Source organism: Coccinella septempunctata, chromosome 2 (assembly GCF_907165205.1).
Source record: "Coccinella septempunctata chromosome 2, icCocSept1.1, whole genome shotgun sequence".
NCBI lineage: Eukaryota > Metazoa > Arthropoda > Insecta > Coleoptera > Coccinellidae > Coccinella > Coccinella septempunctata.
Genome location: NC_058190.1, coordinates 10,721,754 through 10,741,226, shown reverse-complemented (window position 1 = coordinate 10,741,226; position 19,473 = coordinate 10,721,754). Strand labels below are relative to the sequence as shown.

Sequence of the window (19,473 nt, the reverse complement as noted above, 5' to 3'; positions counted from 1 at the left end):
GCAGACTCATTCGTGTAGTGATCGGTGGTAGCGATGGTAGATGTTGTGGAATTGAGAGAGATCAAACACTACAAGCGGCGTTCATCCACTCCTATTCGAGATTTCAAAGATTTATACAGGTTTGAATAAGAAAATGTACATTGGCTTGCCAACCAATTTTTGGGGATAAATTCTGGAACTCGGGGAGGTGCGTTATCATCCCTCCTTAAAATGAAGATATGTTTACGCTATCTGAGTGACCCTGGGTATCAGACAGGCATTGGTCAAGAACTGGGTGTAAGTCAAGCAACGGTATCTCGTACAGTGACTGCCGTTATTGACAGTATAGTTGCCCAATCAAATCAGTGGATAAAGTTTCCGTCAACCAGCAGTGAACTTATGGATGCGAAACATTTATGGCAGAGCAAGTATAGGTTTCCAACAGCAATAGGTGTAGTTGACTGTACCCACATTGGAATACTGAAACCAAAGCGTCATGGTGATGAGTATGTCAACCGAAAGGGCCATCCAACACTCAATATGCAAGCCACTTGTGATGCAAGAGAAATGTTCACTAGTGTGGATGTCAGTTGGCCTGGATCGGTTCGTGATTCAAGAATATGGAGAAATTCACAAATAAGGGTTCATTTACAAAATAAAAAAAATGTAGTGCTACTTGCAGATGAAGGATATGGTATAGAGCCGTGGCTCATGACTCCCTTCAGAAATCCCTACTCAGGCCCTGAACTGAATTATAATAAACTTTTGAAGAAAGAAAGAGTTATAATCGAACGTTGTTTCGGTCAACTGAAACGTCGATTTCCTATTTTGCAATATGTTTGCCGAGTGAAATTGGAAAAGGTTCCAAAAATAATTGTTGCCTGTTTTGTGCTTCATAACGTAGCAAAAACTTTGAAAGACATCGATTTGGAAGTAACTGAAGAAGTGATAGAAGAAGATGACAATGATAATGGCGAAATTGATGTACCTCTTCAACAGCAAGGACGAGAGATCAGAAGAAATTTGAGCATTGTAATCAACAACTTTTGTAATTGAATGAAGGTATAAGACTGTGTATAAAATAAAAGTTCAAATTTAATGTCTTTTTATTATTTACGTTATAATAATATGAAATTTTTTGGGTTCTCAGAAAACTAATTTCGAATAACAAAAATTAAAGTATTAAAATTCTTATGCGAACAGTTCTATTTTTATTTTATTTGAAACTTCATGTAGTCGTGCAAAAAAATTAAAAGTATCTAACATAATATGTACTACATTGTCAATATAATGTTTTAAGGAAAAATTTGGAGAATTTTTTACATATTGTAGTATGTTACCTCCCCCTCGTCAAAAATATTTGCTGTTGATTCCTCCCGGCGCTTCATCCTCTCCAACTTTTTCTCATAATATTCCCTTTGAACCTCAGTTGTTTTATACTGTTCTAAAAGAACAAGCCGTTGAAGCTCTTTGGTAGTAAGTCTTTTAGTTTCATTTGTTTCGTACTCTTCTGTTGCAGATTTTTTTTTTTTTAGGTACAAGAGATTCGACAGTCTTAACACTAGTTAGTGATTTCATGGCTGATTCAGCCTCTTCTCGAGCAGTACAAGTTTCGCCCATCCTATTCTGAGGAGATTCATCAGCAACACCAACTTGCATTGTGCCTACGATTTTTCCAATTGTAGGATTACTGCCACCCTCCATAGCCTTCAACAACTTTCTCTCCCATTCCACCAGTTTTATTGCTTTATTTCCAGTTTTTTTCAAATCAGTTTTTTTCTTCAACCTGCTTTTCATATTGTTGATTTTCTTCAAAAGTCCTTTGTTATCCAGTGCTTTGCCAAAGGTCACATTGTACTTTGTGATAACATTTTTAATAGCCTCATCCTTTCTTGCTTTCATTTTTGGTATTTGGGATTTTTCCAAAATCATTGGGGAACTGGCAACTTCATCTGCTATAAACTGCAGTTCGGTCGTAACAATATCTTTTTCTGCACTTTCACTATCGCTGCTTGATGAATACATTTTCTCTGATCGAATTAATACCAATGCTTCAATAATACAAATAACATAGAAATATGTATTATAAATAAACAAACCATCGTGAACAGATGCGGCGCACAAGCCAATATCCCTTTACTTCTTCTAGAAGGATATCCTTGCAAGTATAAGGTAATCATTATGAATACGTGAAGAAGAAAATGCTTATACTCTTACCTTTTTCTTCAACTCAAAACCTTATACTTCTACCTTATACTTAGAAGGATATCCTTCAGTTTTATGAATACGGCTCAAGGAATACGCGATAAATCTGTCCAAGATCGTTTATTGCGAACAAAGGATCTTAACTTAAATAAAGCCATCGAAATATGTAAAGCAGCCGAAATGACAAATAAACAACTTTCACAACTCTGTCATACCCCAGAATATGAAAATTCCAACGAAATAATGCAGATAAACAAACACAAAGTATGGGAAAAAAGCGTTTTAAGCGGAACAAGAGGAGAAACATCCGGAATGCACACTTATCATGGAAGGCAGAAAGAAAAAATCCATTCAAGAGGTAGAAATCAAAAATCCAACCTGCACGCGAACAATAATAATCAGTATTTTTTGATAATTGGTTGAGGTCAGGGATGAAGGAAATCAATTAGATAAAAATTCTGCCGATGTTTCGATTATATTTAAATCACCTTCGGGACTATGAAAGAGCAATACAAGGACATTACACAACAATACAGAATGGCCAACTCAAACAAAAATAAAAAATCAGGGATCCCGAACCTGAAGGATCACGAACTTTGAATAGCCATCCAAAAGTACAAACATATATACATATATAGGAAACTTTACTGACAATTTGAATGAAATAAAATGAAACAACAATAAATATATAAATGAATATAGGCAGGAATGAACAAGTAATCAATAAAAAAAAATTAAAATTAAAAATGGTGACTCACATAATCGGTTGACTCCTATTGTCCACTCAAAAAACACGTAAAATGGTGTCATTATAAAGTACAGGTACGGACGTAACATGAAGGACCGAGACATGAGGGGAACTGAAATACAACCACCGTGAAAAACCTGTTAATATTTCATACGGCGCGCAGGCTGATAATGAAATTTGATTATCATTCAAAAAAGTTTCAAAACACAGTCATAAGGAATTTCCTTCCTAACGACCATAAATTCAGCCGTTTTCTTATAACCTGGCAATTATATTGAAATAGGCTGTATTCAAACCCTCAATATCCAACCTTTCAATAATGGATTTGTTATTTTGTTGAATTGATACCATTTCATGTATCAATCTCTTTTTTAAAACTTGCTGACGTCCTATTACTGTTCTACTGTCGAAATCAAAAGCTTGAAGCTCCCTGTAGGAGTGCTCAGCTAAGGCCGTGTTATTCTCCTTTCTTTTGCTTGAGTTGTGCACATTAATGCTGTCCCTGCGATGTTCACTAATTCTCGTTTCGAGGTACCGACCCGTCTGTCCAATGTAAACATATTCACAGTCCTTACAAGGTATTTCATAAATTATATTGGATAGCATTCATTTTGGTGTCTTCGTTTTCAAACTGGTGTATAATTAGATAAAAACGAAGAGAAGAAAACACTTGACTTAGTTTCACAATTTTTAATTAAAATATTTGTTGACACGCGTGTTTCGGGTTTTATCCCATTTTCAAAACTGAATACATAAATACAGAAAGAACACATTCATATAATAATCAAAAAACACATGTTAAAATTGGAGACAGGCGGAAATCTAATTGATCGTTCACAATTGGGAGATTTTGTTTTTGGGCTGAAGATATTTCTAGAATTTCTAAAAGATCTAAACGTTTACCTTTATCACCTTTATGTAGAATTTTTACATTATTGAAATCTATAAAGTGATTGAGAGTAATGCAATGATTAGAGAAACCAGTTGTTGATTTATTCTGCAGAATAGATCTTTTATGTCCCTCAAGTCTAACCTAGAGAACGGCCAGTTTGACCTATGTAAAATACAGGGCATTCATCACATAACAGCATATATACACCACTTAACTGCGAATTAATCAGTCGATCCTTGCCATTAAAAAATATTGATCTTAAATTCTTCTTATTGGAACATATAAATTCAATTTCATTTTTTTTTTCTGATTCTTTTACAAAGTTTTTCACTGAGAGATGGGATGTAATTGATGTACGTAAATTTCTTGATTTTATTTTTAAATTGAGGTGGATAAATTAAAGTTAACAATTTGGTTTGTTGTTTTTTGAAGATAAATTTGTCTATTATGTTAGTGGAATAGCCGTTGTTTTTGGCTAATAATTTAAGGACTCCAACACTAACATTCAAAATACTCGTCCACAGACCAAGTGTTATTTCCTTTGAGCCTGTCAGTTTAAAACTGACAACTATCGGATCGCTCCGAACGACGCAGGGGTTCCGTTAGCTATACGTCCACACTGACAAAGTCATAAAATTTGGGGTTGGGATTTTCATTGATGTTGAACTAACCGTTTTTCAGTGAGTACGTGCCTGAACATGATGAAAAATTCAAGAATATTCAATTTAAAAAAAAACAAAACGTTTCTCATATTTTTCAGACAGAAAAATTGGTAGTTATGAAAGACAATATATATCCAAAATATGTATCGCAAAATAACCCCTTCAACCAGAAAAGCGTGGAATGGAGGTCGAAATTCACTTGGGGGCATCAAAATTTTTAAAGAATTTAATCAACAATTGAATTGAGCTTCGTGTGCCTTTGTGATTGCTCTGCTTGGCCTAAGCACTCTTATTCCATTCACTTTTATCTTTTGCACAATGAACACCGTCCAATGAAATATATTATGGCGTAAATCGACAGTACTATTAGAAATATAAAAACAGAAATAATAAAATAAAATCACATTCCCGTCTATTTCCATACCGCAAAAATTCGTTTTCGATGCGTGCGCTTTCTATTCACCGTGTATTGTATGTATATGACGACTGATATCGATCAAAACAGTATGTTTCTATTACTTGGAATCGGTTTTTTCGATTTCAGTGATTTCTGTATTTAGATACTGTTACTAACAATGAATTCGCCCCCAATACTGAATTCGCCCAGGGCAATTATTGCCCTTTTTGCCTTGGGGTTAATCCGGCTCTGGGACTCAGCTGAGCACTCCTACAGGGAGATGATCTAAATATAATAGAAACGTCGGCAGAATTTTCATCTAATTGATTTCCTTCATCCCTGACCTCAACCAATTATCAAAAAATATCAATTTGAAGGTCATGAAACTAATATTATCAATAAATCAATGCTCCAAATGTGGATCCAAACATAATTTTGGTATGTGCAAAGCCCACGGTAAAAAATGTTCGAATTGTGGTAAAATGAATCATTTTTCGAAACAGTGTAAGTACAGAAATAACAAGCCTGTTTATTGTATTCAATCAAAATTGTCTCTTGATAATTTTTTGAAAACTAATTCAAAGTATTCTTGGAATGTTGATTTGACATTAGAAGGTAAAAAAGTTTATCTTAAAGTTGATACTGGAGCTCAGGCTAACTGTATGTCTTCGAAATTGTATAAAAAACTTTTCAAAAATATTAAGATAGACAATTCGGAGAATTGTAGATTATCAACTTATTCAGGAGAACAATTGAATATAATTCAATTCCACCCTCAATAACTCATCAACAAATCAGACAGGTCAATTTTTTATGACAGGGGGACATGATCTGGGATACAGGGCTTGTTTCTTCCAGCAACCCCCTGGACAGGGTTGCAACCCCATCAGGAATCATCTTAATAGGGAAATTGGGTAGTTTTGTAGAACAAACGTATGCATGGATTCAAATTTTTATGAACCTGCAGTTTGTGTTCTAAAATTGAATATTCACAAAGTAACAGGATGTTTTTATGTAATTGTGGTACCGATAGGTAACTAAATGAAACAGAATCCTCTCAGAATAAATTTCAATCGATATCTCAGAGATGTTTCTAATTGATTGTATAATTTCTATTGCAAGAAAAATATTTTTCACAAACAGCATTTATAAAAATTTACCACAAATTCCCCACCATTAGATTGCGGAGATAAAGCCGTGTTTTAGCTTCGTCTTCGAACAAAAGATAATCACGGTTTTATGGCTGCATGCAATCTATTGTGGTAAATTGTTGATAATACTTTTCTTTCAATAGGAATTATACGATAAATGAGAATATCTCTGTTTCATTCGGTTTTACTGGTACCATAATTCCCTTAAAGAACACCCTGTAACTTTGTGAATATTCACTTTATAGAACACAAACTGCAGGTTCATACAAATTTGAATCCATGCATACATACTTTTGTTCTACAAAACTACCCACTCTCCCTATTCAAATTCCTGATGGGGTTGCAACCCTCTCCAGTGGGTTGCTAGTAGAAACAAGAGCTTCATTGTATCCTGGATCCGGAACATGATCTGTCAACAAAAATCGACCTGTCGGATTTCACAAATTCTGATTCGAGGTTGAGTTATTGCATGTGGGTGGACACTTTTGAATCCTAGGCATTATATAAAATGCCTGAGGGTCTGCCGGGAATGTCAGAAATGAATTATTCAGTTGTGAATCCATCATCTTATCTGAATGGTATATATGTACCATATTATGCTTTGTGATATGTAATTGAAATTATTTTATGATTGATATACATTAATTTTTTTTTCATTTCATCTTTTGATGGAGGACCGAAGGGAGAGATACCTGAAAATCCATTCCGAACAAAACTTATTAACAGTTGCAGCTTTCTTAAAATATTGAATCGAAGAGAATATGCTATTGTGACGTCGAAAGATCACGTACCGTGCTTTAAAAACTCATTTTGTGAAAATCGTAATAACTCATCAGTGTTATTAGTCGTAAATAGTAAAGTAGTCGAGTTTTCGTATCCTAGAAGATATGTTTAATATTTACTTTTTATTTAAAACGAACATCAGAGGCACTCGTTGATCGGCCGCCATTTCAATTAATTCGCAACGAACGAACGCGCCCTTTAAATGGTCAAAGACTTCCCTTTTCAATGCAATCTGATCTTACCTTAAAACATTGCCTGCTAAGCGTTAGGTATTCTATAGAATGCCTGATGCAATGTATGAAACTAATAATATTTCATATTGCCTGACCTTTTCAGGCATTCTATACAAGGCCTAGGCATTGTGCAGAATGCCGGATTTTACACATTGCCGGTAACATATACATTTTGTTTTTATTTCCTTCATTGTAACTAATTTTGGACTCATAATTATCTACTTTTTTAAGGTTAATATTCTTGGATTTATGGGAGGAAAAAGCAGAGAAGACATTTGTCGAAGTATCCTCTCCAATTTACTTTCAAAAAATTTCTGTTGCCAACTGAATTGGACGGGGCGCCACCAGAAAATAGCCTTTTCAAAATTTGCCTATATAAATAAGACAATTTTAGGTATTACAGTGACACCATTCAAATAATCTCTTGTTTACTCTTTATTCTCTGCTTTTAGTGGCAACAAGAAAAAAATAAAGGGTGCGAAGATGCCACTCAATCAGAAATGGAAGGCACTATCAAGGCATGGTTGAGAAACGTTTACGAGAGAGAAGCTCGCAGAGAGACTACTCAATGAAGTGCAATTTTTATAAATGACCATTTTTTTTCCGTTTTGAAATTATTTTTTATTCACATTTCACATTTCAAGCATATTTTGATTTTTTCATTCCTATATTATTTTGTTCTTTTAGTTTTGTTTTTTTTATATATATATATAATATATATATATGTAGTTTATATTATAAATATTAATATTATATATTTAGTGAATGAAAGTTTCGTTTGATTAATTCAACCTTCGCAACCATCAATCGAAAATGTGCATTTAAAGTACAGCTTGCTGTACAGTTTTTGCACAGTAACTGCTGCATTTAAAATACAGCTCGCTTCACAGTTTAAGCACAGTGACTATTGCATTCAAAATACAGCTTGCTGTACAGTTTTTGCACAGTGACTACTGCACATAAAGTACAGCTTGCAGTACAGTTTTTGCACAGTGACTACTGTATTTAAAATACAGCTTGCTGTACAGTTTTTGCACAGTGAGTACTGCATATAAAGTACAGCTATCTGTACAGTTTTTGCACTTAATTGCTGCCTGTGAAGTGCAGCTTGCTGTACAGGTTTTGCACAGGGACTGCTGCATTTTGAGTGCAGCTTACTGTACAGTTTTTGCATAGTGACTACTGCATTTAAGGAACAGCTTGCTGTACAGTTTTAGCACGTAACTGCTGCATTTGAAGTGCAGCTATCTGTGCAGTTTTTGCAAAGTGAATACTGCATTTAAAGTACAGCTTGCTGTACAGTTTTAGCACGTCACTGCTGCATTTGAATTGCAGCTTGCTGTACAGTGGATTGCACTACCATCGCTGTTTTTTAAGTGCAACTGTGGCTGTATGTCGAATGCAGTTTGTACTGTACAGAAACTGCAAAGTCCACCGGGACATATACGGTCCTTTTTGGTGCAGTTATTGCATTACCGTAACTGCAGTCAATTGAAGCAACGAAGTACAGTTTTTGTACAGTGACTGCATTTCAGTGTTTGCTGGGAATAGGAAGTGGCAATTTGAGTTGTTTATACAGAAACAATTCATATTCATCAAAGTTCTTTATTACAAAATGTAATGCCCCTTGTATTATAGGTTTGGAGGGGATAGAAAAAATAGGTATTGCTAAGTTGATGGTGTGGAGAAAGAAGACTCAACGGAAGAGTTTGCTGATTTGTTTCAAGGTGTCGGAAAAATGCCTGGAAAATATAATATTAAGATAGACAGGAACGTTTCTCCTGCTGTACATGCAGCACGTAAGTTTCCAAATGCAAATATGAAAAAATTTAAAGAAAGGTTAAATAAACTAGAGAAGGAAAAAATAATTATTAAAGAGGAAGGTTCAACACAATGGGTTAATTCTCTCGTTGTAGTAGGTAAAAAAAGGGGTGATTTTAGAATTTGCATGGATCCCTCTGAATTGAACAAGGCCATTCGTAGAGAACATATTCATATTCCCACATTTGATGACATATTTATAAAAATGTAAGGTGCAAAGTATTTTTCTGTATTAGATGTGGTTAGTGGATTTTGGTGCGTTGAATTAGATGATGAAAGTTCAAAATTGTGCACATTTAACACACCTTATAGACGGAGAGCCAGAGCCAAAAAAAGTCTCTGAATTGCTTAAGCCTGGTTTTTTCTCAGGTGATTACAATAATAATATACAATAAAATGCTGCGGTCAGTCAAGTGGATGTTAGAACATGTGCCTCTGGTGCGCGATCAAACATGTCGTGATCACCGACATAATAAAATCAATTTCTTAAGGCTGAAACTTTATTAACTTTTGTTTTTTGGTATGTAAATCAAAATTATGATAGTCAGTCAACGTCCAATCGGGACACAGCTGGTCAGTCAGCTTAAATGTGCGTAGCGCGAGGCGTAGCGTCGTTTAGAAGGGTGCAATTCGTTTATCAAGCGTGAAAATTTTTTGTAACTACTACTGACTATATTATTAGTGAATAAAATGGTCAATCAGCCATTCCGCAGAACAACGCCCGTCAGTCAGTGGATAAAAAATTAAATTTTTTTCGCTCTCTATAGATATTACATGATAATCATTCAAAGTAACACATTTATTTTAATAAAGCACTTCCATGTCGCAATTGTGCCTTAAAATCTCAGAAATAAAATTCGTTTGAAATCAACAGTGTACTCAACTAACGCAGGTATACTCACAGGTAAGAACTCCTTGATTTTCAAACATTTTTAATTAATATTCATTTAATTCATGATGGATAACAAGCTATAAATAATCATCACATAATTCATCATCTGAATCTTTCATATCATTATTCTCACTATCGTGATCCGACACGTCAAGCTCAGGTGTTGCAGAATCTAAAAAATAAATAAATTTGTGATTGTTCAATTCAGATAAAGATATACCTGAATTTTCTTGTAAAGGTTGAATAATATCATCATGTACAAGTTCTGGTAATTGATCGCCTTTGAACCAATCACACTCATATTTCTCATCCACCAATTTTCAGCCGTAGTCAGTAGGAGATAGCTCCGTTGGAATTTGACGGTGAGCATTATGCCAAATATTTGTAATGAATCTCGCTCTTAAGAACTGCTGCATCAATTCTGATTGGCATGGTGGCATACTCGACCCATCTGCATTAATTATTTTAATTTTAAAAACGATCGTTTGTGGTACTAAGACATTTATACGTCTTCGAAAATAAAACGAATCTTTCCTCGTCAATTGATTTAATTTTTTTCAAGACATACAAATGGGAAACAAATCCTTGAACCCTATTTAACATATTGTTCTGGTTGCTTTCATCTGCAAGTCCAAGGTCAGCGAATGTTTTTTGAAAATCTTCGCTCTGCTTCATTATCTGCAGAGGTTTTTTTTTACCTTTCTCATAAAAAGCTGGGTTAATATCACTTCCAATTAGAGCATGCAGTCCAGGAAGAGCATTGCAAACAGAATTTCACAATTTTTGATGCATTCTACGGACATTTATCATCCTTTGATGATTCCTAGTCCCAACTTCTATCTACGCTTATTAATGCTGACTGACCAGCTGTGTCCCGAATGGACGTTGACTGACTATCATAATTTTGATTCAGATACCAAAATACAAAAGTTTATAAAGTTTCAGCCTTAAGAAATTGATTTTATTATGTCGGTAATCACGACATGTTTGACCGCGCACCAGAGGCACATGTTCTAACATCTACTTGACTGACCGCAGCATTTTAGTGTATATTATGATTGTAATCACCTGAGAAAAAAACAGGCTTAAGGAATTCAGAGACTTTTTTTGGCTCTGGCTCTTGGACTATTACGGAAGGTATAGATATCTTCGCATGCCTTTCGGTATAAAGTCAGCAAGTGAAGTATATCAACGTAAAATGTCAGAATTTTTGAAAATATTGATGGAGCTGAAATTTACATAGATGATATATTAATTTATGATAGGGATATGGAAGAACATGATGATAGGTTGAGGATAATGTGTATTAGTGATTAGAGGTTTCTTTTAGGTCGAAATTTCAGAGACTCAATTAGATAAAATGCCGACGTTTCGATTTTATTTTAATATCATCTTCAGGGCTCTAAATTAAATGACAAACTTTATAGTAAAAACAAATAAAAATTCAAAGGAATAGAGAATAGAAGTCTCGAAACAGGAACATATAACAATTATTGAATAAGAACATTAATCAGACTAACAAAGTAATAAATATGATGAAAAGTATCTTTGAAATTATCACATATATACAAATAACAATTAGAAGCTACTCACATTGCCAGTTGGTCTCTATTGTCAATTCGAAAATTAAAAACAACGAGGATGAAATAATAAAAGACATTATACGGTTGACTAACTTGTACGAAATAAAATACGTCAAGGAAAACGAGCTGGACGGATGACATTCAGTGTTAATCATCTGATAATTATCAAATAAGAAAAACGAAATAATATGTAGGTAAATTCAAGCGAACACGAACAATACAAATCTGTGGATGTTATAAATCTCGTATTCTCTGTATGAGATCAAAATAGGCCGTATTTAAGTTATCAATGTCGCTTCTCTTGTTAACAGAATTCGCATCTTCTTTAATTTCAAGCATTTCACAGAACAATCTTTTATTCAAGTTGGTTTGAGTATCTAAAATAGTGACACCTTCAAAATCCAAAGAGTGTAACGTATTCAAAGTATGTTCAGCTAATGCTGTGTTATTATCTTTATTTTTAATGGGATTGTGAATATTAATGTCTCTTTTGTGTTCAGTTATCCTCGTTTTAAGGTATCTATTCGTTTGACCTATGTATACCGTGATGCAATCACGGCAAGGTATTCTATAAACAACATTTGATTTTGAGTCTAGTGCAGTTTTTGACTTCAATCTGGAATAAAACTTAACTGTATTGACCGGTTTGTACGCTATTTCTACTATTTCATCTCTTAGGAGATGACCGACCCTCTCAGATAGCCCTTTAATATAGGGAACCTTGAAAAATCTTTTCGCCGTGGAGCGCGTTCTGGGGTGATGGGTATCATTTTTATTTAAAATTCTCTTAATCAGTGTTACAGGATAATTGTTTTTTATCAAGAGACTCCTGATTTTATTCAAATTATCATAACGATACTCCGTGCTAGCTAAACGGACAGATCTAAATTTGAGATTTTCTATAAGGTTTATTTTTTGTGTGAAAGGATGTTGAGAATTAAAATTCAAAAATCTTCCAGAAAAGGTCGGCTTATGATACCATTCCGTCTTTAATCCGTCTGATGACCTAATGACAAGTACACCCAGAAAAGGTAATTTGTTGTTATTCTCGATCTCTGAGGTGAATTTTAAGCGTTGATGAAAAGAATTCAACGCATTAAGAACAATATCAATGCTGTCGGCTGGTATTGAGGTGAAAATATCGTCAACATATCTTTTAAAAATTGGAACCTCGAAAGGTAACTGCGACAAAGCGAAATTCTGTAATTCCGACATTACTACATCAGAAACAATTGGTGCCAAACAGTTACCCATGCCAAGCCCGAAAGTCTGGCAAAAGTACTGATCATTAAAAACAAAATAACCGTTATTAACACAAAACTCGAACAATTGAATGAACTCATCAGCGGTCAGACGAGTGTGTGGTTCTACTTTGTCCCAATACTTTCTAATAAGATCGATCGCGAGTTCTATCGGTATATTGGTGAATAATTTATTTATTTATTTATTCATAACAAGAACATATACAGGTAAATTAATACCCAAAAACAATGTCCACTAATTAACATTGATTTACAGAAGTGCAAATACTTACATAGAAGCAAAAAAAAAACAAAATTTTGATATTCAATTAAACAATTTCTATCCTTCACAAATAAAAAAGGGAAAAAAATGATTCAGCGAAAAAAAAAACGATTAATTAAGTAGAGATACCTCTTAAGTGGTTACCCAAACATCTTTTGACATATTCGCGGCTATGACCAATTACATCCACTAGATCCTTAAAACTATTACAACGACCAACTAACATCTAATGAAATTAAAATGAAGTCATCTGGAATGTTGATATTAGTCAGATCTTCGACAAAATGAAAAGAATCCACAACATACTTTTCATCCTTCTCAAATATATTCATCAAAAGTTCAGCTAAGTATTTGTTCAAATTATAGAGTGGGGAGCCCAATCCATTATCCATTGAGGATAATTCTGGAAAAGTCTAGGGAGGTGAATTTAAAATTAAATAAGGAAAAATGTAAATTTTCAATGAAGGAAATTAAATTCATGGGACACATATTCAATGAAAAAGGTATAAAACCAGATTATGATAAAGTAAGAGTTATAAGAGAATATCCGGTACCAAAAGATGTAAAATCGTTACAATCATTTCTCGGAATTATTAACTATGTTCATAAATTCATACCTAATGCGGCTGAAATAACAGCTCCTTTGAGAATGCTCATTAAAAAAGGAACAACAAGAGGCTTTTTGTAAACTCAAAGAAATATTGAGCTCTCCACCACTGTTACAATACTATAACCCGAACTTACCAATAATTCTTACTGTAGATTCATCACAAAAAGGTTGTGGAGCAGCAATAATACAGGTATGCAAACCAGTTGCCTATGCATCTAAATCTTTGAATTCAACACACCAAAAATATGCCCAAATTGAAAAAGAATTATTAGGAATTGTACATGGTTGTAAAGTCTTCCACCAATATTTATATGGTAGAAAAGTTGTAGTAGAGACAGATCATAAACTTCTCTTAGGAATATTCAAAAAACCTCTAAATGAAACTCCTTTAAGAAGAATGTTATTAGATTTGAAGATATATGATTTAGAAATTACATACAAGCCCGGTAGAGAAATGTATATTGCTGATGCTTTATCTAGAATTAAAACTAAACCAGAATATGAAAGTGACGTATTTTTAGAATTTGATGCTCAGATCGATTTTATTAAAAAATATGCTCCTGTGAGCACCAGAATGATGAAAGTTTTTCAAAAAGAAAGTCAGACTGATTTAATCATAAGCAGTGTAATTAAGAATGTTCTAAACGGTTGGCCTTCTTCTAAAAATAAATGTTGCATTCCTTCAAGACCAAATTGGAATTTCAGAAATGAACTATTTGTGATAGATAATATTCTTTTCAAAGGTAATGCTATTGTTGTACCAAAAAATCTTAAACAAAATATTTTACAAAAATTACATTATAGTCACTTGGGAATGACTAAATCTAAATTGAGAGCAAAAGATGTTGTATGTTGGATCGGAATTAATCGCGATATAGAAAATCTTGTCGGATCTTGTGAAACATGCATGCGTTATTCAAGGAATAATCAGAAGCAGCCACTTTCTCCACACCAGGTTCCAGCATTTCCTTGGGAGAAAATAGGATTGAATTTGTTTGACTTGAATAATACATCATATCTTATATATTAATAGATTGTTTTTCGAAATTTTTTGAAGTGCATCAACTGTTTTCTACAAAATCAATTACCATTGTTAATATCTTAAAGAATGTATTTTCCAAATACGGAATTCCATTGATTGTATATAGTGATAATGGACCTCAGTTCAAGAATTCATTGTTCAGAGAATTTTCAGAAAGTTATGATTTTCACCACGATACATCTAGTCCGCTTTATCCTAAATGAAATGGTATGGTCGAAAGGGCGATTCAGACAATAAAAAATACAATGAAGAAATGTATCAATAGCAAAACAGACTTAAATTTAGCACTTTTAGAAATAAGAAATTTTACCAATAATGCCAAAAAAGCTCAATCCTATGCATATTAATTACAGTAATCAGAGAAAAAACTTATTGGAGGATTCCCGTATGGTTGACCGACTGATAAAGACGTACCTGCACCAGTCTGTCTAAAATACTTGATTTCTACTGTGACAAAGTGTAGTGAAATAAACACAAAAGTGAAAGCCATTACCTAAACTCACTTCGATTGACCGCTTTAACTGTAAGTGTATTTGTTCTGATAATTTCCATCATTGCGACGGAAAACTCTGACTACAGGGTTTCCCAAACTTCACCAACTACTAGATCCTACTCATCAGTACTTAACCAACCTACAACAATTTTTCCTTCAAAGAAACAAGCAATAATTTTCCCCGCACTCGAAAACCTCAAGCTACAAGATTACCTTATTGCCTTAGGCAACAAAATAAAACCAAGTAATATCATATTCTCATCTAGGATATCGAACAACAGAATTTGTATCTACTTATCAAAGGAAGAAATTGTCGACAACTTTATGGATACAAACCAAGGAACAATAAAAATCGGTCAACAATCACTACAAGCGCGAAGGCTGATCACACCCAACGAGAGACTACTGATATCTAATGTTTGTCCCTCTATCCCACACGACATAATCGAAACAGAACTACAGAAATTGGGAATTAAACTGGTTTCACAAATAACTTTCCTAAGGATCGGTACACCCAACCCCGAGTTCAAGCATATTTTAAGTTTTCGTAGACAAGCCTATATTGCTCCCCTAGAACAAATTGAGATACCCGAATCAATAGTAGTGTCGCATGACCAAACATCATACCGTATTTTCCTGTCAATTGATCATAGCTGCTTCCGTTGTAAACAAACAGGACATCTTGCAGCCAACTGCCCTGCAACAGAATCCCCCCACAACACACCAATCAATCAGAATGATTCCACCACGACTATCTGCACAAATATACCTCCTTCACGTCCAACAAAAGAACTACCGAAACCAGTGAGCCCCATCAAAGATACTCCGCAGCCACAGACTTCATCAAAACGACCATTATCCGATATAATCACCCCTCCTATTCAAACTGATGATAACGAAGCTAACACAAAACCAAATTTTGCACAAAAAACAACCAAAAAACCGAAAACATCTCAACCACCCGAACATCTATAGAAGAACTGATGCGACCAGCCAAAATAGTGTTCGACCAAGAAGCATCCAGTTTTCCCTTGACCTACCAACAAATCTCCGATTTTTTCGAAAATGTATATGGATCACCAGACCCTTTGAGCGTTGCCAAAATTTATACATCTGACATACATGGTTTATTATATACACTGAACAAAATCTATCCTTGCTTCACGGATAGAAAGATGAAAACAAGATGCACAAAACTACAAAATAAAATAAAAAAACAATTGGATCTGGAAAAAACATCTGACAGTGACTCTTCACAAGAAACCCACTAAAACTAGCACGCTCAAATCTCTCCTACAATGGAATATCAATGGGTACTTTACCCATTTAGAAATGCTAAAACTCCTTATTTCAGACTTCACCCCGTCCATAATTTGTCTTCAGGAAACTCATTTCAGGGATAGCAATACCCACAGACTCCGGAACTTCACAGGCTTCTTTAAAAACCGAAGAAATTTACAACATGCTTGGGGTGGTGTAGCCACGTATATATCTAACAAGTTAGAGGCACAACAAATCCCAATAAATACTAATCTAGAAGCAATAGCAGTCACCATACACGGGCCAACAGAACTACATATATGCAATCTCTACATACCTCCTAACGAACAACCCAGCATCGAGGAGATCACCAACTTAATTGACCAAATACCGTCCCCTAAGATTATCCTTGGAGATTTCAATGCTCACAACCCAATATGGGGTTCAAAAAAGCTTTCCTCGATGGGACGTAACATTGAAACATTAATCACGGATCTTAACCTTAACATAATGAACAATGGACAAGAAACACGTTTCGATGCCCATACGGGAGAATCATCAGCAATCGACCTCTCACTTTGCGACCCTGCACTGTCAATCACATTCGACTGGGAAGTACTTCCTTTCCTGTATGGTAGTGACCATTTCCCAATAGTTATCACGAACAACGAAACTGAAACAAATAAAGGGTGTTTCAAATTTCGCGGTTTTTTTCAACAATAAATAAAACACATAATTTGCATTCATTTTCAGAAATTTTTTATTGGTAATTGAAGAATAAGTTATGACATTTATGTACGAAAAATAATATCTGCCAAATGGCCTCCTCTTGCAGCTCTACAGACGTCCAATCTTTTGTTAAAATTTTCAATGAAAATTCGACATAACTGAGGCTCTATCTCACTAATGACACGAATAATTTCATCCTTTAGTTCAGGAATCGATTGTGGATTGTTATATAGTCCAATGGTGTCAAATCACATGATCTTAGTGGCCAATTGACATTACCGTTTATGGAGATTATTCGTCCAGGAAATTATTGTCTCAATAAATCAATTGTGTCATTTGCAAAGTGAGGTGTGGCGCCGTCCTGTTAAAACCAAATATCCTCCTGATCAAAATTCATTAATTCAAGCCACAAAAATTCGATTATCACCGAACCGGTCTCTTGAAATTTTTAATAATTGGACCAACAGTGCTTTCAGATGGACAATTATGCAAACCATAAAATTCACGAAATTTTCTAAAAACACTTTTCTCAGAACTCTGATTTTCATGAAATCATTCAACAATTTGAACGCGTTGTTGAATCGTGTACGAAGCCATTTTTTTAAATGTCATACATCATACTTTTTAAATGTTATAATACCCAGACCAATTCGGTGCGCCATCTATATTTTATTTATTCTTAAAAAAAACCGCGCAATTTGAAACACCCTTTACTACCCCAGTTATGAAATGGCGCCTAAAATCGGCGAACTGGTCTAAATTCACATCACACATTGAAGAGAAAACGGACGAACTCTTTGGGAATACACCAGATTCTGAAAACATCGATGAACTTGTCGACAAATTCACCAACATAATATTAGAGTCCGCCAACCTCCACGTCCAAAAGAAACAGATGGTAAGCGGACATCATCCGGTGCCATGGTGGACACCAGAATGTGATAAGGCTATCAAAGAATCCAAAAGTGCTTTCAAAAAATTCAAAAGATCTAAAACCGAGGAGGATTGCATTGAATACAAACGACTTAGAGCTAGAGCTAGATTCATCATGAAAAAAAGCCGTAGGGAATCCTGGACCGAGTTCGCATCTAACATCAACAGTTCAACTCCAATAAGCGCTGTATGGAATAGTATCAAAAAAATCTCAGGAATAAAAGGCAACAAAAAAATATCTAATTTGATCTATAAAAACAAAACTATATCTCGAACTGCTGACATGGCCGAAGCACTAGCATTCAATTACCAACGACACTCTCAAAGTAGTAACTACCCAAAAGAATTTATAAATATCAAGAGAAAAGAAGAAAACAACCCAGTGGAATTTGATACCGACCAAGAATCTCCAATCAATGCCCAAATCACTATGCAAGAACTCAATGATTCTCTGAGCGGTACAAAAAATTCTTGTGCAGGACCAGATGACATACCTGTCTTATTCCTTAAAAACCTTCCAGAAAATGCCAAAGAAATGTTGGTCAGAATATACAACACCATCTGTACAACCAATGTCTTTCCCGAAGCCTGGCGGAAATGCGAAGTCATTCCAATACACAAAATCGGAAAATCAAGAATCCTTCCTGAATCTTACAGACCAATCTCTCTATCATGCACCATGAGCAAATTAATGGAGAAGATTATTAATAGAAGACTTATGTGGACGTTGGAACATAAAAACCTCATAATTCCCGAGCAAAGTGGGTTTCGTAAGAATCGATCAACACTGGATAATTTGATCGACCTCGAATCAGAAGTTCATGAGGCCTTCGCCAACAAACAACACTGTATAGCCATATTTTTTGACATAACTAGAGCCTATGACACCGTCTGGCGACATAAAATACTCAAGACATTGGAAAACTACAACATCAAAGGCAACATACTCAGATACATTGCAAACTTCCTTAAAGAACGAACATTTCATGTGAAATTAGATGGGTATCAATCGAGATCAAAAATCCAAGAAAACGGCATCCCACAAGGATCCCCTATAAGCGTTACCCTATTCCTACTCATAATTAATAGCATTCTACTAGATTGCAAACCACCTGTGAAAGCAAGACTATTCGCAGATGACTTGGTTATAATTTCCAGAGGAAAAAACCAACACACAACACGAAGATACCTACAAGATATCCTCAAAGGCTTGGAAAAATGGTCACTCGAATCAGGACTGCAATTTTCCTCTTCAAAAACAAAATGTGTGTTCTTCGCCCGGAAACCTCTAGATAATCCTCCCTCACTCACGTTACATGGAAATCCTACAGAATATGTCAAGAGCATTAAATTCCTCGGTATGATATTCGATGAAAAACTGAACTGGAAACTCCATGTTTCACACTTGAAAAAGTCCTGTCAAAACGGATTGAATCTTATGAAGTCCATAGCAGGTAAAGACTGGGGAGCAGACTTTACCATGCTTATAAGAATATACAAAGCACTCATAAGGTCAAAACTCGATTACGGTGCCAT

At 34.8% G+C, this 19,473-nt stretch overlaps 1 protein-coding gene across 1 annotated transcript; it reads left to right on the top strand.

The window, feature by feature from the left end:
- Positions 1-210: 210 nt before the first annotated feature.
- Positions 211-1,035, top strand: LOC123306962 (putative nuclease HARBI1). The gene has a single exon (XM_044889163.1). It carries the CDS (start codon positions 211-213, stop codon positions 1,033-1,035), a length of 825 nt encoding a protein of 274 aa, XP_044745098.1.
- The last annotated feature ends 18,438 nt before the right edge of the window (positions 1,036-19,473 follow it).

Coding starts and splice junctions, on each gene's coding strand:
- LOC123306962 (XM_044889163.1), top strand. CDS start 211: ATGAAGATATGTTTACGCTATCTGAGTGACCCTGGGTATCAGACAGGC.